Here is a 24,390-nt window from a genome sequence, read left to right as displayed (position 1 = left end):
TGCCCCCCGGGACCCCACCCCCTATCCAACCCCCCCCCAGCTCCCTGTCCCCTGACTGCCCTGACCCCTATCCACACCCCCACCCCCGACAGGCCCCCCGGGACTCCCACACCTATCCAACCACCCCCTGCTCCCTGTCCCCTGACTGCCCCCCCAGGACCTCCTGCCCCTTACCCAATTCACCCTGTTCCCCGCCCCCTTACCATGCTGCTCAGTGCACTAGGACGGGCAGACGTAAGTAGTACACCATAAGTACCACATTCCTATGGGGAGCAATTTAATACACTACACCTGCCCTCCATACAGTTTTGGAACCCCGATGGGCCTTGGGCCAAAAAGTTTGCCCACCCCTGATCTAACTGCTGAGAATTCTCCCCTTCATTGAAGCCTTTTGATGTTCTTTTGGGGAAATCACCCTGATCTCTCCCAGGTGTGAAATCACAGGTTGGCTAAGGGGTCCTTAAGGGGCAAGCCACCCTGTTACAGGAAGCCTCCAATTCCTTTTTTTAGTAGTCATTTAATATTATTTTCAGTATTGAGTTTTTTAGAATTTCCATCTTCTAAATCAGCATACAAAGTCATTCCAGAATTTGGCAAAATAGTCACCACCTGTGGAGACATTTTAAATTCTAGTACAGAAATTGGAGAGCTTTCCTCACACAAGACTGAAAATATTTCCTCAATGACTAGGTTTTCTGCATCACAAAATAAACTCCTAAATATTAGGCATAGGCACTAGTCATTGGTGTGAAATAAAACTAAGCCGGGGTTTCTGTTTGTTCTCAGATTCACTTGAAGTCCCACCCTCTCCTGATTAACCTCTTCTAGTAGTTTTTGTGAAGAAAATCAAAATGCTCAGTTATTCTCTATTTTTCTTTTGTTTTGTTAATCCAACACCTCCCTGGATTACAATTTTTAAAAATTTGTGTATTATTTCCTAATTCTCTTTCTTGCACACATACCAACCTCAGATACCAATACTGTATCATAATGACAGATGTGAACCAGAGGTTTCGTCCTTCGTTTTTGTTTCTCAGGAATACACAAAGCATCTTTCATAAACCAGAATTTTCACCTTTATTGTATAAAAGCAAATTCTTACATACAAGATTAAGTAATAAGTACTAGTGGCCAGGAATATTCAACTGATTTTATGATGCCTCAGATTGAAATAGGTAAATTTATTTACTAAAAATTATTATGAAAATACATCTGAAAGCAAAGCCAAAGCAAAGGTTTTGTGGATAAAAGATACAATATCACAGTGATGTAACCACCATGCAGTTGTGTACCAAAGAGCCATCTATCTCCGACTAAATAAAAAATGTGTTTCTCACACATGGCACACTTATTTTTAATAGCATACTTTCAGTGAATTCCCCAAGCGACAGAACCAATCAAACTTAACTTCTTTGTACAGTGATTGAACATTGCTAGGTTCTTTATAAATAAGAGCAGTCGATTGTCCAAATCGCTAGTAAATGGAAAGAGACACCACTGGATGAAGCAACAGTAAAGTCGCATTCCATTGTTACTGGCAATGGGGAAATTAATTTACTTTTTTTTTTATTTAGGATTTTTGAACTGAATAATTTAAAAGATTAGTGGTTGCCTAATTATGAATTAAAATTATTTAATAATACTTATTTACCTCATAGAGTTATAGGACAATTAATTAGATAATGTTGGTAAAGTGCTAAACATTGTTACTGAGCTGAAAAAATGAGAGGTGCTGAGCACTGACAACTCCCATTGAAGTCCATGATGTCAAGACCTTCAGTGGATTTGGCCGTCTGTGTTATCGATTCCCAACGGCATCATTTTGAGAGGTTATTGTTGACATACTCCAAGCTTCCTAGCTGCATTAGAGAAGTTTTCATTGATGTAAATTGCACCACTGCAAAATCCCTAATGCAGATGCATTGCACTAATGTAAATTGGGAGTTATACCAATGTGGTTTACTCCAATAATTTATTGCATTAAGTTTCACCACTGCAAGCCCCAGTAAATATTTGAAAGTTGATTAATCAAATGCAGGTGATCTACTATGAAGACATTAATCAAAAATACACCTGTTCTTGGTTCATTGTCTAGTATATTACTGAAAATTATATAGCCAACTGAGAGGATTCCAGTAAACTCACAGTAATCTTCACCCCAGCTCCTAACAGGGCAGCTGGGGATTTTCCAGTTGTAAGCACCCAGTGGAATCTATAAACCCTGAGTTAGGCACCTACGCTCTCTTTACAGTGCATGGGGAGAGAGAGATGCCTAAGAATGAAATCCATAAAATCCAGCACATTAGACAAGGAGCCACCATGTAAGCTAGCCAATAGCAGATGCCAACTTTGTGAGTGTTGTGTCCCCTCTCATGGACATCGGCCCAGGCTGGAGTGAGGTGCTTAAGCTGTTTCTTTCAACAACAGTGGTGGCACATGCCTAACTCCATATGAATCAGCAGGAGAGTGGGGAGAAGGAGGAGGCCTCCCTTATATTGCAGGATTGGGGCCTAAGGCTGTAAGCCGCCAATCCACAAAAGTACTTGGGTACCTAACTCCCACTTTAGGCATCTAAGTCTAACATTTAGATGCCACTGAGATCCTCAAAAACTCCCACTCAACTCCCGCCTGATTCTGGAGAAGTGTAAAGTCCCTCATTTCTGACATTAAAGTAACCAAGGCACCTACCTTTCTGCCACTAGGCATGCACATTGATGGCTGGCACCTATTTCATACCTAAGCCCTGGCAGCTTCATCAAAGTAGGCATTCCTTTCCTATCTTTCCTGTTGGGCCTGGTCTGGCAGGCACTCTCAGAGCATACCTAATGCCACACAAAATAACTGGGGGTGGGAAAAGAAAAGAAGAGGCAATAGACTTCCTTATAATCTCTAGCTCAGTGGTTAGGGTAGTCATCTGGGATGTGGGTGACCCTAGTTCAATTCCCCCCTGCTCCTTTGATGAGGAGAAGGGATTTGACCTTAGGTTTCCCACATCTCTCAAGTAACATGACCTACTCGCTGGACTATTCTGGTGTGAGAATCTCACTTGTTGAAGGAGTGCCACTGTGTACAAATAATTAAATATGCACTGGGCCAGAAAGTGAGACTGGAATGCTATCTTCACCTGGTTTGAGGATCACACTAGGGTTTGAGCATGAGATAGGCATCTAGGACCCTAGATTGAGGCAGTGTGTGCCTCAATTCAATGTCCAGAAGCAGAAATTAGGTGTGTAGGGGAATTTTACAGTTAAAATGTAGGTGAATTAGGCAGCAGCTGAGCAGGGATTTTAAGGATTTCAGTGGTGCCTACATTCTGGACTTAGGTACTTGAAGTTGGAGTTGGGCCTTACTCTGCCCATATGTACGATCCAGTCACAGTTTGTTAGAATAACCAGTCTTCTTGAATTCTGGTTTTGATCATGTGTAAAATGAGTCTATAGTTTCATCCCAGTTCCCAATTTGTGCACGTCACAAAAATAGCAAACCATTTAGCTCAATTGTGTTTGACTTACAGTCTCCACTCAGGAGAAGCCCAGGGGTGTTGCAAGACAGAATTGTGCTATAACAAAAAGCTTACCCACATGATAACTTGCTTAGGTTACTGTTATAGTTCCCACACTTTCTTGAGAATTAATTTTACTCACAAAGTTATAGTAAAGAAAAAGATAGAAAAATAAGATGCTATTTTATAATTTTGGTGTTTGATTTTCCTACAAGTGAGTTGTGGAGACAGACTCCTTTTCTATATGGATCACATTTCATCTGTTGTTTTTTAAACATCCAGAAGATTAAATGACTTGCCCAAGGTCAGGCTGCCAAGAAAATGAGCCAGGCCAGTGCCTTAACCACAGGACTATCCTTCCATAGTGGAGCACCAGTGACATATTGTGGCCAGTTATACTTAAACATGTAAAAATGAATTTATATGGCAGATCTTCAAATAATTCATTCTAATGTGTTTAAACAACAGAAGATATTCTAGGGAAAATCACTAGAATATGACCTAAACTTAATATATTGTATGTATGTATCACTATCATTTGACACAACAATATTTATCTGAGTTAAATTATCTAATTATTATAACAAGATCAATAGTATTTTTTCAGTGACAACACAGTTAGTAAACCGTAGCAACACTGTAGCTTGTAGTAACCCTACATGATCAGTGTTTTCAGTGTTGTGAACACTTTCTGCAACAGCATCCTTCCTAGCCTCCAAACAGTCCTCATTATCTGACAAGCTAGAGTAAGTGCAAACGCGACATGTTAGTTGGATCATGAGTCTACCTCAGGGGATGACTGAAGATCCTGGCGATGGGCTCCTAATCGGTTGTATGGCTGCTGCTAAGGTAAAAAAAAAAAAAGAGGAGGGAAAACTGCTGCTATGCGTGCTGTTCCCATTTTGCATTCCACTGGCTGTAGGTTTACCGATTTCGGCTTGTTCTTCTTACACTCTTTTTTTACAGTGGGCCACAGTTCATTGTCCTTGCCCTTGTGTTGTAACTGAAAACACGTTACCATAGAGTCCTTAGAGCTTGACAGAGATAATGCTTTTCCTGAGACACAGACTTTAGGCTTATAGTAGTACTTTGCACTCCTTATCTAGCACCTTTTATTCACGATCTTTACCATATAAATAATATAATAGCTTTAAAATATTCTTTAAACTTCACAACAGCTCTTTCTAGTTGATGCTAGTTCTTACACTGTACTTATCTCTGTGGTATCTCTGCACTTGTGAGGTAGATAAATAATTGCATTCATTTTAAACTTAGGAAAAGAAAATCTAAAGGCCCAGCCTCACCACCTTTCATCACATTAGTAATATCATTGAAGTCAATGGCTAGCTTGCATGAGTAAGAGGAAGATCAAGACCTAAGGCCCAGATCCTCAAAGGCAGTGGTGAGCTGGAGCTGGTTCTCACTGGTTCGCTAGAACTGGTTGTTAAATTTAGAAGCCCTTTTAGAACCGGTTGTTCCACGAGGGACAACCGATTCTAAAAGGGCTTCTAAATTTAACCAGCCAAAAGTGGCGCCTTAGGTGCCGACTCCATTGGTGCTCCAGCCCTGGACCACCCAAGGGGAAAATTTGGTGGCCCCGCCCCATCCCCGGCCCCAGCTCACCTCCTCCCCTGAACGCACCGCCCCGCTCTGCTTCTCCACCCCACCCCACTGGCTTCCCGCAAATCAGCTGTTCGCGCGGGAAGCCGGGGCAGGCTGAGAAGCAGGCCGCGGCTTCCCGCTCAGCCGGGGAAGGGGGCAAAGAAGCAGAGCGGGGCAGCGCATTCAGCAGAGGAGGCGGAGCGGAGATGGAGGTGAGGTGATCTGGGGCCGGGCGCGGGGTGGGGAGCTGCCGGTGGGTGCTCTGCACCCACCAAATTTTCCCCGTGGGTGCTCCAGCTCCGAATCACCCAGGGAGTCAGCGCCTAAGGCACCACCTTTGATGTGATCAGTGGGGGAGTGGCTGCTCCCCCTGCTTCCCCCGTAGCTATACTCCCCTGCCCCTAGGAGCGAGAGGGACCTGCCGGATGCTTCCTGGGAGCTGCCCCAGGTAAGCACCTCCGGGACTCCCCACCTCGCCCCCCGGCAGGTGCCTCTGGCTCTTAGGGGTGGGGTGGGCACCCACTACGGTGGCCCACGAGACCCTCCTGCCTGGTTCTGGGGGCAGTCAGGGGACAGGGAAGGGGGGTGGATGGGGCAGGGGTCCGGGGGAGGGGGGTCAAGGAACGCGGGTGGTTGGATGGGGCAGGAGTCCCTGGGGGGCGGGGGTGGGCAACGACGCCCTCGTGGGGTAAGGAGGGAACCCGTTGTTAAGATTTTGGCAGCTCATCACTGCTCAAAGGTATTTATGCACGTAAGTGTCTTAGCAAGGTCATGAAGCGAGTACAACTTTGCTGTCTGAAGCATGATGATTAGAACTGGAAACAAAGGAAAATGAAACTATGCTATATAGCAGGCCACTTTTTTCCTAACCATTTTTCTTCCAGCACTCATGAAGCCTTCCTTTCCCTGGCTATGCCTTCTTGGCTGTGTGACTGCCAGTTAGGATTCAGTAGGCAAAAATGTATTGAAGTGAGAATAATTTATCCTTTGACCTCAAACCTCACCGTACTGTCATGCATAAGTTCCACTTTTGCTACAAAAGAGCTGTTTTTGCTTAAGCAGGAACTAGAAAATCTGCACCAGTGGAAAATGACTTTCTAAAAATCATGTTTCAACCCTGGTATAAAGCCCCAAATCACGGTTTCACTTTACATGGAACTTCATATAACTCTCAGATTAAAGTAGAATTGTTCTCCATCCCTGACTTGGGAAATACAAAGTAAAGAGAAACTCTCACTTGCACAGAATGTAACTGATGAATTATTTTAAAAATACCATTTGGTAATAATTTGAAATATCCAGAAAACAAAAATCTTCACATTCATACTTTAAGATCTTATTCTGCTGACAGGCTGAGCCAATGCCAGTTTTGGCTCTGAACTCATTGGGTTACTTAGGGTAAGCAGCCTCAGGCTTCACGAACTTCACAACAAACTTAAGGTTCAGCTGGGTATAATATGGCATTCTATAGGTGCCACTTTTCACTCTGAGTCCACACAAAGCCAATGTCTTCACATAATATCCTTTTGATGGGATATAAAATTGAGTTCATGACCTTGTCTCATTAGAGATCTCATAGCATTTGCCACATGTGTACCAATATCGAACCTAATGTCCCAGGAAATGCAAATATATGTGAGTATATACTGCCTACCTAAATTACCTTTTCTGTTTCAGTATGAAATGTTTTTTCTTCCCTTCCAATCCAAAATTGTGTGTAATATCACTGTGCATAATTAAAACAACTACCATACTCTACCTCCAAAATAGACAGAGAAACTTTTGTTTAAACACAATTCTGATCAACTGCATGTGCTACTAGCAAGCAAAGGGGAATTTCCTTGAACTCCTAATAGAGAAAAAAGATCGCACTCCCCCTGCAAGTCAATAAAATTTACATGACTTTGACTGTATAGTTTGTAAAGTGCTTGTGGATCCTTTGGGATAAAAAGTGGCATAAAAATGTAAGCTGTTAATAAGAAATGTGATCATCAATATGGTACAGTTTGCACCTATATTTTCTGTGATAGGAACATTAGAAAGAGATCAGTTACATAGACCATACATGGACTTCAGTCCTCCATGGAAATTTCTAGATCTTTGAGATGGTTGAAAGACCTGGACTCCCTTTTGTGTTTGTCATTTGTAAAACATACATAGGCAAGACTCACCAGTGGGGGAATCGAAATAGATTGTCCCAGCTACAGGTTTCTTCACATCCTTGTTTTCAGAACTTGCTCTGTTTCCAAAAACACAACATCACAGAATTCAAACAACTGGGTACTAACCTCCTGAGGCCTTTCCAGATCCTACCAGCTGGGAGTGGGGGAGGACACCACTTACCTTTTAGGATCCCTTCCTAATACAGAACAACCCATACTAGGGCTTCCCTGATTCTAGATCTCTTTTGTCTGCTGCCTCTGCTTAAAAGGAAAGAAATCTTATGACTGGCTTTCTGTATGTCACATGCTTGCTCAGTCATGTGCTTGTAACTACAGCTCTTGCTTTTAAAGGAGTTTAACAGGAATACTTTGCTGTGTGCATGTGCCCACCTCCCTCCAAGGTCTAGTGCCCTATAACAACATATGTTTTGTAATTGGCCATATTCATGTTTTCAGGTCCTAGTTAATGTACTCAAACTACACACAGAAAGCTCAAAGTCAATACACAAGAAATGGAAGACACCTTATACTGTATACAAACCACCCTTCAGCCTAAAGGAAAGAACTCAGGCACAATGGAGGCTGCAGGGAGGCAGCAGAAGTTAGAGCAGCAGCAACTTCTGCTGCTGTAGAAAGTGGGCCCACAACTTATGGCAGTGGGGGGAGAAGACATAGTAGAGTTGTGCTCCATCATGCCCCTGATACACCCCACAGCTCTCCCTCGGTGTGCCCATCCTGCCTTTTGCGTTGGGGGTGGAGTGTCAGCTGGCACGGGCAGCATATGCACCACAAAATTAATTTAGCAGACCAGAGAACCCTCTTTTCTGACTCCATTTAAAACACTATCATTCTCTTTCAAGTAAACATACACAGAAATGCTTTAGTAAATGTGTTGGTGCTTACTAGAGACAAGGTGGGCCAAGTAATATCTTTTATTGGCCCAACTTCTGATCGTGAGAAAGACAAGCTTTCAGGCAATACAGAACTCTTCTGAAGAGAAAAAGCTCAAAAGTTTGTCTCTCCCACCAATTTTGGTCCAATAAAAGATATTACGTCCCACACCTTCTCCCACACCTTGTCTCTCTAACATCCTGGGACCGACACAGCTTCACCAATACTGCATACAACTGAAGCATACGGACCAACATCAGCTTTAGAGATGATCCCTATCTAACCTCATCTTCCCTCTCAATGAAATACAAATTAGTGTCCCAAATTTTTGTAAATTCCTGTTTTGAATGATTTGATAATCCTGTTTTTAAACAATTACACACAAAATGCTAACACAAGCAATGACCGAATATATTGCAGGTTGCTATAAATTATTTCTTTTATGTTTATCCTCAGATGAATAAATGTGGCACACAAGCTCCAGTGTGGCTTTCACTAAAATCTGAATCTCTCCCACTTCCTGGGAGAAAAAAGCAGCTAATGGCTTGTGCTACCTGGCAATTCTTCTTTGGAAGCATCAAAGACTGTTGTTTGTTCCGGATACCTATCTCAGTTAGAAACTGTGGAGAATTCTTTGTTTATCTCTTGCAACCTACTCAAGGATGCATGGGCTATTGTGCAGAAGGTAGGTTTAGTAAGGTTTATCAATAACATGGTATGTGCCTCTCTTGCTACGTGTTCAAAGGTCCTGGTATTGTAATGCACATCTTAGTGACCTTACAAATCAAGCATTGCTCCTAGTAAGATGCAGACTGTGTAGCGAATAAATCTGCAGCACTCCAATGTGTTCCTGAGGAATAGCTGTTATTACCAGTTCTAAATGTAATCTGGTGTATAGTACTGAAGTGCACTTAGCTTGCTTACAGTTCACACATAAACTTTACTACTGTCTTTGTCTCCATTTTGGTTTGAAGTGGTGAAGCTGGCATTTTTTTTTTTATTATTTTTTTTATTTTTTTGGTTTCTGTTTCTTTGCAGGTAGTGTATCTAAGACTTGCTCTTATCTTAAGTAATCCAGTATTCCAAAAAAGATAAGTCTGGAGACCTGAAAAGAAAAGAAAAGAAAACTCTGATAAGATAACAGCTTTTCATGACATTTATGTAACGACTCTAGTTAGAAATAATTTCCAGCCTACTACAAGAGCTCTAACCTCTGTTCTAGGAAACAACGGAATAGCAGAAAGCAATTGCTCACGCACTTACACCTTCTGAACTTTTAAAGTGTTCAGGTGCATATAGATCCAGATAGAAACGGTTCTCCTTTCTCAAAGGGAAAGTACCTTTATACTTTCATTTCAGCATTTTTTTGCACATTAGCTCTCATGAACATGACACATTGAGAAACTAGGATTACCACCTTATGGTTAGGCACAATATAAAGACATCTCTCTTGGTTTTTTTATGATGATGATGAGAAAATATTCCAAATGGAATTTTCTAAATGAAATGAAAAATGTTGTATCCTTTAGAAAAACATTTTATTAATAATGTTCATATTTTTATTTTTTCCAGTTTTTTTTAAGGGGGAAAAAAGTAGAAAATGGGAGAAAAAATGCTCACTCTCATTTTTTAAAAAAAACAACAACTTATTCCAACTTTTTCCACTCAGGAGAAAGTAGTTTTGTTTTCTCACTTTCAGCAACTCTTTTTTTACCTTACCACTGGAAAAAGGAGAGGAGGGTATAAAAAAAACTGAGATAAAGCAGGATTTCTCCCTCTATTTTGAAAAGAAAATTTTTAAGAATAAAGATTAAAAACTTATGGTTGAAGTTTTCTGAAAAATGAAAAATTATGTCAAAAGTAATTTTTAATAATTTAAGAGCCATTCCCCGTCTCAAAAAAAATCAAGCACTCTTACCAGCTAACTCAATTTGCTAGCCTTCCTGTTAAACTGTCACCAGCAATGGCAAACCATCGTCATTGCCTGGGAGAATTAACCCAGCTTTCCAGTTGGGATGGAGGGAAGTTTGCCCTATTCTCCTTTCCCTCTAGGTTGCAGGTTTTGCACTTCATTCCTCTACACACTACAGTAGCAGTCCTGTATTTCAGCCATTCTCATGTGTCTGGATTCATGATTAATACACTGCCTTCACACAGGGAGACTCACAAGGTCACTAATCAGAGATCCTGAAGTCAACAAGCCCAGCTGTGTGGGAGATACATGAATAACACTCTCACACTGTAGGTGACAGTTCATTGCAAACACAGAAAAAGATCCAAAAGACTGGATAAGGAGTAATAAAAACTGAACAGGTGGTAACCGTAATTCAGGCTTTGCCATGGAGGGAACAAATGGAGGGGGAAAAACCCACTCTATGTGTCAAAAATTCTTTCTGAGGAAGAGTTGTAGAGCTAATGACTCTCCTGCCAAACACTATATAAACTATTCAGTACTTTCCACATTCAGCATGAAAAACTCAGAAACTCCATGTGTTTGGACCTTCTTAAGTTCAGGAAGTGGACATGGCTGGGAAAGGTATGTGTGTGAGTAGAGAGGCTTATCCTGCTCTCACCCTCCCATGGGTTGGTTTCCTAAACTCAAACCCTTGTATCATTATCTGCAGGAAGTCATGATCTGAGCCACACTTTGAGGCAGCTTCCCTTAGTTCATAAATGGACTAGCCTCTAGCTACTGACTCCCTATTTTAAGAAATTGCTGTTCCCTTTTCTACCTCATGTTTTTTGTCCTAACCAGATGTTAACATTCCGATTCTTCATTCTGATATAACTCTTTCATGTTTTAATCTCTTGGGCTCAGTCACAGGGTTTGGGGTGCAATCCAGGCCAGTAAAGGGTTACATCACCACTTGCCTTGCAACCCTGGATGCCTTACAATGCTTTGCTGCTGTAGCTTCCAACCTGGGATGCTCACTATCAGCCTACTAGCATGCAGGTCACACCCTGAGTGTCTATGTGCTATTATGTTTTAACATCTGTGGCCTTAATATATAAAACTCTTAATACATAAAACAGTCCTGGTTCAGCAGCTCTGACCCCAGTAGCCTGTCTACAGCTCCCCAGCCCCATGTTGGCTTCCACCAGCCTTGATTACTGCTTGCAGGGTGACCCCAACATACTCCTATGACTCAATTTTCCCAAAACCATGTATGCTGTAATGTGGCCACCAGCTTGCCACATTAACTGGAGTTAACAGTCCCTTTAATTCAAACATGGCACGTGTGGTTTATATTAATAGTAAAACAAATTAATTAACAAAAGTGGATTTTAAGTGAGTTAAATCTAAGAGATAAAGTTAGAAAGGGTTACAAGCAAATGAAAGTGAAAATGCGCACCTAAAATCTAAAACTTAATCGAGCAAGGTACAGGCTTTCTTCAAGATCTTTTTTCTCACCTATACGCAGTTCCCAGAGACATCAATACCCTCCCCCCTATCACCCCAGTTGAAGAAGCCATCTTTTTCAGCTTCCAAGAGCTCTGTTCCCTTGTGTCTGTCTAGGGATAGGTGCCAAGGGTGGCTCCCATTTTTGCTTATATCTTCCAAAGTTCAATGACTTTGTTTCAAGAGGCAGGATGACCTGATGCTGTTTTTCCCACCCCCCTGCATGTAAATGGGGCTTCAATTGTTTTGATTCCACCATGCTTAATTTACATAGGAGACAGATAAATAGCTGATTTCATTCCTATCTGGTATGGAACCTGTTTCTCCCTATTTAACCACAAATATAAAAACATATCATTAAGTGTCCATATTTCCTCATATAATGTTAATACATACATTTCACAATGATATCAATCACCAGTGTACCCTTAGCTTTCAGAAAACCCCTCACTCTGTACATTTTTATAATACAGTAATATTGTATACAATCAGTTGATTCAATTGCTTATCACTTGAGGTTCAGCCTGCCCCTCCCGCACATCATTATAGACCAGTAAATCTTTGAAATGGATTCTTCTCAAGGTTACCTCTCAAAGGCAAGCTATGAGAAAGGCAACATGGAGTCTGGTAGTTAAAGATGTTCCATGCTTTTTCTTCCCCCACTTTTTAGCTTAATAGCTTTTCTTTGCCTAATATGTAAAAGTGGACTTACATTGTCTTTGTCTAAAGATTGGGCTGGTCAGAGCATCAAATACACATTCCTTTGTCTAAGGCAGACCAGTTTATGAACTCCCCCGACATGCCTGGTTTAAACACACTTTAATCATAATTCTAGCGTATCTCCATAACTGTTAATACCCACAGTGTACGTACATCATACAAGAATACTAATGATCGGTGACTTATTAGGTTTCAAATAATACCTCACAAGGCATATTTTGTACAAAGATTGTTACAGTAGTTGGTATGGTGTGAATACAGGGGGGTTAATGTCACAGGCTCCCAAAACATTCCTCCAAAAAGTTCCTTAATTTAGTCCCTTCAAAATATCTGAAATAGTTCTGTGTTCCATTTGAACCCAGGCCTCTAGCAATGGAAGGATAATGTATTGACTCCCAGTATTATACTTTTTGTTTCCACTCTTAACATAAGGTTTACAGGCAAGGTTTTAGACTCAAATTATTTACTGAAGCATATAGAAGGCAAAATATCTTTTAGAACAGAGGTAATTATCCAGAGTATAGTGGGAGTGAGCCAGTGTGGGCACCAACATGTTCCACATTATTCTATCTATTGGTAGAGTGCCAAATACATCTTAGAATAACATAGAAGTGTTCTTCATTATATGGGGCTATGAGTTAGGTGTTCTTTGAGGGCCAGTGGGGAAGAAGTATTTATATACCAACTCATCTCTGTAGTATAGTAAATTCACACACCATTTCTTTAGCTGTTGCAGAGTTGAAACCAAAGGCCTGTGTTCCTGGAGAATCTGAAGTTGAAGGTATTTGCCAGGGTAATTAAATAAAATTAACTAATAGCAAATGTATGATTTGTATTCAGACATATTCTTTTCATATACAGAACAAACTTACAGGTAAAATAAAGAACTGTAAGAGCAATTGTTAATTATTTTTAGATTAGCTACATTCTTTATTTTCACTATAGTAAAAATACTATTTTTCTTCCTATTTATATCAAAATAATGGAATTGAAAGAAAATAGCAATGCAATATTATTGGCACATTTAGTTATGTTCATTACTACTTGATGAAAGAGGAGTTATGCTATTTATCCCTTTTCTCTCCAGGAAAACTCCCAAACCTGACTTTACAACCAGTAATTACTCCTGAGGTTGTGAGAGCCAGTGTCCATCTCAAATGTACTTATCATCATCCAGCCTCAAATCAGCCTTTGCAGTACGTGGTGGTTTGGTCACGCCTTTCCACATCCAGCATGAAAGAACAGATTCATCGTGACACAACTCTGCAGACATTCTCCTACATGGAGATGGATGGAGTTAATTTCAGATTGGGAGATACGGTAATGCTTTCCTGAACTCAGCAAACAAGGTCAAACATTCAGAGGAACTGAATCCTCTTGTAGAATTTTTGTTCAGCGTTTATTAACTGTATTCCCCACTGGCAGCACTTACACCTAATGTAAGAGAAGTTGCTTAAATGGGATTGCATTTTAAAGCAGGATTATTAAATACTATTTGTCAAGGTCAGAACCTCTAACATCTCTATTAGATGCTATTCATATAAATATACTATACTTCCACCATACTTATTTTCTTCACATTTTCATTAATGATATGTGATGGGGTATACTAGAGTTACCATATTTGAACATTCAAAAAAGAGGACTCTCCATGGGAGGGAAGGGGAGTATTTGCTCGTGCCCCCCCGAGCCCCTGGCCCCGCCCCAACTCCACCCCTTCCCCACCCCCATTCCAACCCCTTCCCCAAAATTCCCACCCCAACTCCACCCCCCTCCCTGCCCCATTGGACCCCTACCCCAAATCCCTGCCCTGGCCCCACCTCCTCCCCTGCGTGCACAGCGTTCCCTCTCCCCACACTCCCTCCCAACCGTGCAAAATGGCTGTTTCGCAGCGCAAGCGCTGGGAGCTAGGGGGGAAAAGTGGGCACTCTCTCGAGTGATCAGCATTCACTTTCTTTCTCGAATGATCAACATTCACTCTCTTTCTTGAATGATCAGTTCTTCTTTGGGGAAAAATAATAATGGCAAAATCCCGGACGTTTTTAGATATTTAAAAATTCCTCCTGGATGGCGATTTAAGAACCAAAAAGCCGGACATGTCCGGGAAAATACGGACGTATGGTAACCCTAGGTATACCAAACACCATACTGGGCTTGAAGGGGTTAAAGGACAATGCTGGGTCCAGGTAGCCCCAGACTCCCAGGCCTGTAGAGCATGCTCCATCTGGAGGAGCAGGTTAAAAGGAGCTTAGAAGCCCAGGCAAATGGGAGAGAGTGAACGGATTGGAGGGAAGACAGGCCTTTGCCTGAAAAGTCACATGGAAGGTTGAAAGTGGGATGGGACCGTGAGGCCAACGGGCAGTGCTTTTTCCAAACCCCTCACCCTTTTTGAGAACTGGCAGTCCCTGTGGGGCTCTGATCATCTGAACTTTGTTCAGCTCATGGTTATTTGGACTGTACAGGACCATGCCCTGAGCTGAAATAGATCAGAGGTAGGAAGTAGTCCAAAGCAGCAGACTTTGATCTTCCACATGAAGGAAGTGATTGTGAATAACAGAGACTTGGTGGGATAACTCACATGACTGAAGTACTGTCATGGATGGATATAATCTGTTCAGGAAAGATAGGCAAGGCAGAAAAGGTGGGGGAGTTGCATTGTATGTAAGAGAGCAGTATGACTGCTCAGAGCTCCAGTATGAAACTGCAGAAAAACCTGTGAGTCTCTGAATTAAGTTTAGAAGTGTGAGCAACAAGGGTGATGTCGTGGTGGGAGTCTGCTATAGACCACCAGACCAGGGGGATAAGATGAACGAGGCTTTCTTCAGGCAACTTACAGAAGTTAATAGATCACAGGCCCTGGTTCTCATGGGGGACTTCAATCACCCTGATATCTGCTGGGAGATTAATACAGCGGTGCACAGACAATCCAGGAAGTTTTTGGAAAGTGTAGGGGACAATTTCCTGGTGCAAGTGCTGGAGGAACCAACTAGAGGCAGAGCTCTTCTTGACCTGCTGTTCACAAACAGGGAAGAATTAGTAGGAGAAGCAAAAGTGGATGGGGACCTGCGAGGCAGTGAGCATGAGATGGTCAAGTTCAGGATCCTGACACAAGGAAGAAAGGAAAGCATCAGAATACGGACCCTGGACTTCAGAAAAGCAGACTTTGCCTCCCTCAGAGACTTGATGGGCAGGATCCCCTGGGAGAATAACATGAGGGGGAAAGGAGTCCAGGAGAGCTGGCTGTATTTTAAAAAATCCTTATTGAAGTTGCAGGAACAAACCATCCCAATGTATAGAAAAAATGGCAGATATGGTAGGCGACCAGCTTGGCTTAACAGTGAAATCCTTGCTGATCTTAAACACAAAAAAGAAGCTTACAAGAAGTGGAAGATTGGACAAATGACCAGGGAGGAGTATAAAAATATTGCTCAGGCATGCAGGAGTGAAATCAGGAAGGCCAAATCACACTTGGAGTTGCAGCTAGCAAGGGATGTTAAGAGTAACAAGAAGGGTTTCTTGAGGTATGTTAGCAACAAGAAGAAGGTCAAGGAAAGTGTGGGCCCCTTACTGAATGGGGGAGGCAACCTAGTGACAGAGGGTGTGGAAAAAGCTAATGTACTGAATGCTTTTCCATTTCTCATCCCTGGGTGATAGTTTACCACAAAGTCAAAGTGAGTGAAGAAGAGGGACCAGCAGAGCTGGTGTTGGTTAAGGTGTCTAGCAGTCCAGAGGTAGTCCAGATTCTCGTGGTCCGTCAGGACTTGGACTGGGAATCAGGCTCCTTCTTGGCACAGCTTCTTGAAAGCTACGTTTATAGCTAGTAGTGCCTTGTCCCAAATATATTTTTTCCGGTAGGGTTAGCTTCTGAGAATAAAAGGCACAAGGATGGAGTTCGTTGTGGGACTTGTGTGTTGAAACAATACAGTACCTATGGCAAAATCTGAGACATCAGCCTCAGTTGTAAATAGCTTGGTGGGTGAATCAGGATGGATGCCAAGGTGAATGACCTCTTCAATTAATCAAAGGCTGACTAATCCTCTATGGACAAGAGAACCCAGCCCCCCTTTTGTACGCACACCATTATGGGAGTAACCATGCTAGGGAATCCTTTTACAAATTGCCTATAGAAATTGGTGAACCTGGAGAATTACTGCATCCCATGTACATCCTGGGGTATGATTCAGTCAGATATTATTGCCACCTTGTGCAGGTCCATAGTAAATCCCTCAGGCGAGATGATATAGCCCAAGAATTCTACTGTGGCTTTATTAAACTTGTGGTGGTTTTGGCAGTGTGTCTCCAAGAAAGTGCACATGTGATGATTGTGGATAGCCTGACTTTAAGAGAAAATTAGGATGTCATCCATGTAAATAATAACAAATGGATCCAACATGTCCCTAAAGATGGCATTTATGAAATGCTGGAAGGTTGCCAGGCTGTTGCACAACCCAAACTGCATGACCAACTACTCAAAGTGATCACACCTGGTATGGAAGGTGAATGGACTATAAGGTGGATAGAAAGCTGGCTAGATCATCGGGCTCAATGGGTAGTGATCAATGGCTCCATGTCTAGATGGCAGCCGGTATCAAATGGAGTGCCCCAAGGGTCGATCCTGGGGCTGGTTTTGTTCAATATTTTCATTAATGATCTGGAGGATGGCGTTGATTGCAGATGACACAAGTTTGCAGATGACACTAAACTGGGAGGAGTGGTAGATATGCTGGAGGGTAGGGATAGGATACAGAGTGACCTAAACAAATTAGAGGATTGGGCCAAAAGAAATCTGATGAGGTTCAACAAGGACAAGTGTAGAGTCCAATGCACTGCTACAGACTAGGGACCGAGTGGCTAGGCAGCAGTTCTGCAGAAAAGGACCTACAGTGGACGAGAAGCTGGATATGAGTCAACAGTGTGCCCTTGTTGCCAAGAATGCTAACAGCATTTTGGGCTGTATAAGTAGGAACATTGCCAGCAGATCAAGGGACGTGATCATTGCCCTCTATTTGGCATTGGTGAGGCCTCATCTGGAGTACTGTGTCCAGTTTTGGGCCCCACACTACAAGAAGGATGTGAAAAAATTGGAAAGAGTCCAGCAGAGGGCAACAAAAATGATTAGGGGGCTGGAGCACATGACTAATGAGGAGAGGCTGAGGGGACTGGGATTATTTAGTCTGCAGAAGAGAAGAGTGAGGGGGGATTTGATAGCTGCTTTCAACTACCTGAGAGGTGGTTCCAGAGAGGATGGATCTAGACTGTTCTCAGTGGTAGCAGATGACAGAACAAGGAGTAATGGTCTCAAGTTTCAGTGGGGGAGATTTAGGTTGGATATGAGGAAAAACTTTTTCACTAGGAGGGTGGTGAAGCACTGGAATGGGTTACCTGGGGAGGTGGTGGAATCTCCTTCCTGAGAGGTTTTTAAGATCAGGCTTAACAAAGCCCTGGCTGGGATGATTTAGTTGGGGATTGGTCCTGCTTTGATCAGGGGGTTGGACTAGATGACCTCCTGAGGTCCCTTCCAACCCTGATATTCTATGATTCTATGACTCAGCTGGTGATGCTTCCCACAGGGCCCTTGGGTGGGCCTTGCTGAAGAGGGAGGGCCCAGTTCCCCCTGCCATGCTCTGCTTGACACCTAGGCCTGAGATGGGCTGAGACTGATGCCTCCATTCTAGGGGCAGAGGTAGGCATCTCTTTTGGGGTGAGTTTTCCTGCTTCTAGTACTGCCCTGGATTTGAGGGGTGTGTATACCCCAGAATGTGATCAAGCTAATTTCAACCATATTGCGTGCATTCAGCCACCCTGAATTAATGAAATAGAACACCACATAGTTAAGGGTTAATTTGGAGACAGGCTTTCAGAAGCAAGGTCAAAACTAGCTACAGTTTCTGCTAATCAGAATGGGAGAAGGGGATAAACAAGTAAACAATTGAGACTAAAAACCTTGGTGGTTGGAAAAACCTTGAGTCTAGATGCCTCTGATGTTAAAAGTTTATTGAAAGTTAGAAAAGTAAAGATACAGTCGGGTCATAATGACATATGTGTTTTGTAGAAGTTATATAAAAGATTATTAGCTAATAGAGTGTACTTTGGAGCAGTCCTCTGAAGCCATCTTGAGAGACTTTTTCCTGACACCCTATCTTCCTGGTGGGTGAGCAACTGGCCACTGTAAACCTGCTGTTAATTACTCAACACCATTCCAGATGTTAGGTAAATATCTGGGATGTTCTAAACCTATTGCTTATGTTTGTGTCTGCTTAAATCTAATAAACTGCAGTTTTAGATAGAGCATGCTTACTTGCATGAATCTTATCAGACAGAAGTGCTGTGTTCCTGTTGATTTATTCCTAACACTGCCTGGAGTGAAATCATTAAGTTGCCCCTGTTGGGGGTTCTGAAAACTCAGGGTAACACTAGAACTAGTGTACTTAATTCCTTAAGTACCGACATTAAAAAGCTTGAATATATGATGTATATATTGCAGGTCAAATGCCATAAAGTTGGCACAACCTGCGGGGCCGGGGGAGACAGAGAAAACTGCTCCAACTTTTACTCAGTATTTTTTCCACCTAACAGCAGAATGAACTTGCGGTAAAGGCACAGACACCTATATGCACATCCAGTTCAAGCATTGAGTAATTTCTATACTGATGGACAGACCCATAATAATATCTTTTCACAAAAAAGAATATTAAAGAATATGAAATTTTAAAGTATATGGAGGTTTATTTCATGGCCTTTTTCATGGTGTTCTGCCTTTCTGAGACTGATTCCTTGGTTCATTTGTATGCTGAAAGATGGAGTTCATTACAGAACAATCTTTGAGCAATACATTTAATGGCTTACATACCAACCCTGGTCTAGTTCCAACAACAACAACAACAAAAACAGAAACAAAAGCACCACAACCAGACACCAGTGCAAGACATGAAAAAATTGATGTGTATATAAATTAATGGCCTTCCACAGCACAAAAATCAGACTTTAAAAGTTAAATTAGGTTTATAACTGTTATAAACAAAGAACCATTAGTGATGCTAAATAGTACTGAAAGAATAAACACTGCCAGCTATAATAGCCCCATATTAAATATAGCTTGTAAACAGCCTTGGTGTTTTGAATCTTTTCTTGAATAAGAATTCACATTAAGAAATATGAATGTGTTTATTTAAATTCTTATAAAGGTGAGTCATTTATAACCGTGGTTAAATCTAGACACTTTTGCTAGTTTCTTCTCATAATTATGCTACCTGCATTTGAGTCAGACAAACTAATTCTGCCAGACTTCATGGGGAGCTTGTGTTACAGAGAGATATCTATTGTAATCAAAATAATTTCACTTGCAATCAATTCAATCCAGATGTAAACAATCCTGGATGGGGAGAAGCAGTTCTGTTAACTAGTAGTGTCACCTAGCTGTTATGAGACAATTTTTTTATATTAAAAGTTGTTTTCAAAAGCCCTTCTGTCCTTTGCTGAAACACAGATGTTTAATTTAGCAAATTTAGACTGAGATGTTCAGTTCACTGCTAGAACTTTTTTTAAAGCTTTTCATGGCCTATTTGAGTAATTATAATTATCCACAAATTGTCATCGGTGAAATCAGGCAATGACGCGTTAGCTGTAACAGGGATTTTAGTCTAAAATATTTCACATAATAAAGAGTTTAAAAAGCACTTTACCACGTTTGCTGTTCCACCTTGGGTTCCTAATAATAGTTATGAAGGGCCTAATTCTCCTTTCACTTGCACTGGTGTAAATCAGGGGCAAATCCATGGATCAGTAGAGTTACACTAGGTTAAGTCTGGCGAAAGTGAGAAGAGAATCAGGCCAGAAGGGCCAGAGTCAACCCTGTAAGCACAGGGGAAAGCAGTTTGCAAACCCCTGCACCCATGGAGGCTACATAATACAAGGGATTCTGCGGGGTCAGGTTATCTTTAAACTAAGGCCAGCGCCTTGCAGATAGAGGCTGTGCAAGAGAGGGGCTGATAAGTCAGATGCATCCTTTCACTGGCTTTTCCCTGCCCCTTCTGCAATCCAGAGCAGGAGTCCTAAGGACTACATTCTACCCTCAGAAGTAAGTGAGGTTGCATGAGTTTAAATGAGGGTAGAATTTACTCCAAATGGGCCAAATTAAGACCCAGTGTATCAGGTATAACTCTACTAAAATCACTTGGTTCTGCTTATTCCATTTTTCATCCACTTACACATGGTTTAAATTCAGCACTAATGTTTTTACAGATGAATTTTAGGAGTTGCTTTATTTATAATCTTTATCCGAAATCTGGATCTTCTCCTTTCATTCCTTGATATAATATAGTCAAAAGTAAAGATTTTTGTTTCTCTTATGTGATTGATATCTACACTACTTTTCATTCATCATAATGTCTCCTGATAATATAAGGCGTATAACAGACTATCCATCAATATGTTTCAATATACATTGAAATGATTTAATAGCTTTAATAGGCCCTTAAAGAGTAATTCAGACTTACTGGGCCAATGATGTTTGAACTTTTATTGACGTCTCTATAGTCTAAACAGCCAAAGATAGTTCTTCAAAATGCTCATGTGTGCATTTCCCTCCCCCCTCGCCAACACACACACACACACACTTTGGGCTCTGATTTTGTTATTTCAGACAGTATGATGCCAGCATAATGTTAGTGAAACGATTGTAACACTGACTATATCTATAATACGCTGCTGTTGCTACATAAACACTGAAAGAAGCCCATTCCATCTGATTTGAAAATCCTAGCAGTCCCAAGTCTTATTTATACAATATTGACAGAGGTCAATCCAGTCCTAGAGGCACAGGCATTTGTAAATTATGGTAGGCAGAGTGTGTGTAATGAGTTATGCTAAGAAAGGGGGGGGAGCAGATTTGCTCAGCGCAGCAATTGTGAAATTTCATCTGGTGAGAAAGCAGTTGTCACCATCTATAAACTATAATATGCATTTTAAAATAAAATGTTTAAATAAAACTGGCCTTTCCAAGCTGGTTGCTGACACATAAACCGTTTGTGACACCAGAAATATAGAACCTAGTGCAAAAGAATGTAATCTAGTATCTATCCTGCTTTAACATACGAAGGAGAACAGTTTAACTTCCACTCAAAGTAGGGAAGGAGGTTTTTCTCTTCTTTAATTACCACCTTCTCTAAGTATGTGATTTGACATAAATGTTAAAATCTTTCTAGTAGGAGCCTGCAGACATTCTTAAAATACATTTTCAAATGCCTTCTCCAGACTTTGAGTTGGGTGGTTGGCAGAACACGGTGATCAGCCCACTGCTACTTCCCAGCAGAAAATCATCACTACTAGGTCTAAAGGGGGAAATCTGTGGGCAAAGAAGGATATGTCGTCCACAAAGGAGGTGATCCTCTATTGGTTTGGATCAGATTCCAAACTTTGAAACCTTTGAAATTTCCCATCACTAGGTGTATGTGAAGGTCTGCTACACAGAGGCTGTTTTCCTGTGCACTTTTGCCTGCAGTTTGGCAGTTTGAAGTTTGGTAGAGACTGTGGTTTTATATATAGGTTAGCTTTGATGAGGCTAGCTTACATCATGCTTTCCCATGTATTTTTGCTATGTTAATGCTAGAATTTGCATGGTGTAACATTTCACCTCATCAGGTGTCAGATCCTACTACTGCCTCAATTTCTTTCCTTCTGTAGCCAAACAAGCTACAACTGGTGCTTTGTGTTTATTCTTCCCTTCAGGGTCTGGTTCATTAAAATAACTCAAAGCTAGACTCTCCCTTGGCAGTCCATTACACCCTCCTGGAATCTTAATTCCCTCTAAGAGGTTTTGCTCTTGTCCCTCACTGCAGATAGACTTTTCCCTCTGGATCCCCTTGAGGTGCCTCCCTGCTGGTCCCTCTCCTCTTTGCCCTCGTATCCTGGCACCAGGTACCCACTCTTCCTTTCCCCAGTCTTTTGTAACCCCTGGTCCCTCCGTCTCTAATGAAGCAGGCTCCCGCTTAAAAGGATGCTGCAATCAACATGGTGCATCATTACCTTACCTAAGCACTGACCCAAACCCAAATGCATAAACTGGGATTATTTGTAGTTATTGTCTGCACATCCTAAAACTCAGTATTGCTTGGGCACACTCCAGGCAGACATTGGTATGGGGTACAATATTCAAACTCACTTAAGTGTCTTAGATGCCTAAATTCCATTTTAAAAAGTGACTTAGGCACTTAGGGTGAGATTTTCAAAGGCATTTAGATGTCTAAAAGTAGAGATGGGCACCTAGTGGGATTTTTAAAAGCTTCCAAGCAGGATATATCGCTAATTCCCCTTGAAATCAATGAGACAGACACCTAAGGGATTACGTCCTCCTGATAAGATAGATGGGGGAACACCTAATTTGAGACTCTTGCTTTGGAGCATCTGGGCCTTTGGATTGAGCTAGGGCTCTGAGCAGCTCATTAGCTGAGGGGCAGTGTGTGACCCAAAGACCTCTTCATGTCAACTGGCAGAGGGCACAGGGGTACATAGAGTAACAGGAATCCCTGGGTTCACCAAAAGAGGTCATGTAAGGTCTCTACTGAAAGCACATGTCACACTGGTCTTCTTAATCATTGTGCCTAGAAGGCAATGCTTGTATTGCCAGAGGCTGGTAGAGTCAGGGAGCTGATCCACTGCAGGCACAGAGAAGACTTCCTCATGCTAAAGGCAGGTGGTAGCAAGGTGCCACGTAACACTGGGTACCCCTTGGAAGTGTCACATGGTGTCAGGACTTAGGCACTTTTGTGCATATCCACTGGTGCAAATTTAGGTACTAGGTGATTTAGGCACCTACTGGGTTAGCTGAGTGACAGTTTTAAGAATGTCAGTGGGGCCGAGATGTTGGATTTCACAAATAATGAAAAAGCTGATAAGAGTTTCAATTGATAAAGAATTAAACTATAGGAATGTAATTAATGCCAATTAACATGGTTTTACAGAAAATAGGTCTTGGTAAACAAATCAGCTTTTATTCTTTGATGAGATTATAACTTTGGTTGATAAAGGTAACTGTGTAGATGTAATATACTTAGGCTTTTGTAAGACATATGCTTTAGTACTGCATGACATTCTGATTAAAAATTAGAACCAGATAATACCAATAAAGCACATGTTAAAAGGATTAAGGACTGGCTAACTGAGAGATCTCAAAGTAGTTATCAAAGGGAAATCATTGAATATGGGAATTTCTATTGGGATTCTGCAAAGATTGATACTATTCAACATTTTCATCAGTGATCTGGAAATAAATATAAAACCATTGCTGATAAAATTTGGCAGAGTGGTAAATAACTATGAGACTAGGGCAGCCATACAGAGAGATATGAATAGCTTGGTAGCCTGGGCACATTCATATAAAATGCATTTTACTACAGCCAAATGCAAAGTTACACATGTAGGAACAAGGAACGCAGGTCATACGTATAGAATGTGGGACTGTACATTTCTGGAAATGTGATTCTTAAAAGGATTATGGGTCATAATGGAAAAGCAACTCACAACATGCAAAGCTGTGGCAAAAAGGGTGAATGCAATCATTGGAAGTATAAAAGAGGGAGCAGTGAGTAGGAGCAGGAAGTGATTTTACCTCTGTATATGGCATTTGTGAGTCCTATACTGGGATACTGTATACAGTTTTGGTTCCCAGCATTTAAAAAGGATGTTAAAAAACTGGAGGGTTTTTTATGATTCCTGGGCTGGAGTAAACATTTTAGGGTGAGAGACTTAAAGAGCTCAATCTCTAGTCTAGCAAAAAGAAGACTGAGAGGTGACTTGATTACAGTGTATGAGTTCCTTCACACAAAGAAAATACAAGATACTAAAGGACTTTTTGATCTTTCGGGTAAAGGTATAACAAATTCCAATGGCTGGAAGCTGAAGCCAGACTAGTTCAAATTAAAAATAAGGCACAAATATCTAACTTTGAGGGTGACTAATCATTGGAACAAACTACCCAGGGAAGTGGTGGATTCTCCATCTCTTGATGTCTTTAGTCAAACAAGTTATTGAACTCAAATCGGGGTAACTGAATGAATTTTAATGATCTGTAATATATAGGAGATCAGACTAGGTCCCTTCTAGCCTTAAACTCTATG

At 41.5% G+C, this 24,390-nt stretch overlaps 1 protein-coding gene across 1 annotated transcript in view; it reads left to right on the top strand.

Annotated features, from left to right (window-relative positions):
* The window catches only part of LOC141995842 (von Willebrand factor D and EGF domain-containing protein-like), a 245,954-nt gene that overhangs the window by 65,486 nt on the left and 156,078 nt on the right, over positions 1-24,390 (top strand). Inside the window, exons 3-5 of the mRNA XM_074967290.1 lie at positions 8,614-8,842; positions 13,014-13,070; positions 13,332-13,597. Coding sequence (XP_074823391.1) covers positions 8,614-8,842; positions 13,014-13,070; positions 13,332-13,597 — 552 coding nt within the window. The remainder of the gene's footprint in view (positions 1-8,613; positions 8,843-13,013; positions 13,071-13,331; positions 13,598-24,390) is intronic.

Source organism: Natator depressus, chromosome 11, assembly GCF_965152275.1.
Source record: "Natator depressus isolate rNatDep1 chromosome 11, rNatDep2.hap1, whole genome shotgun sequence".
NCBI lineage: Eukaryota > Metazoa > Chordata > Testudines > Cheloniidae > Natator > Natator depressus.
This window is presented reverse-complemented; position numbering and strand designations above follow the sequence as displayed.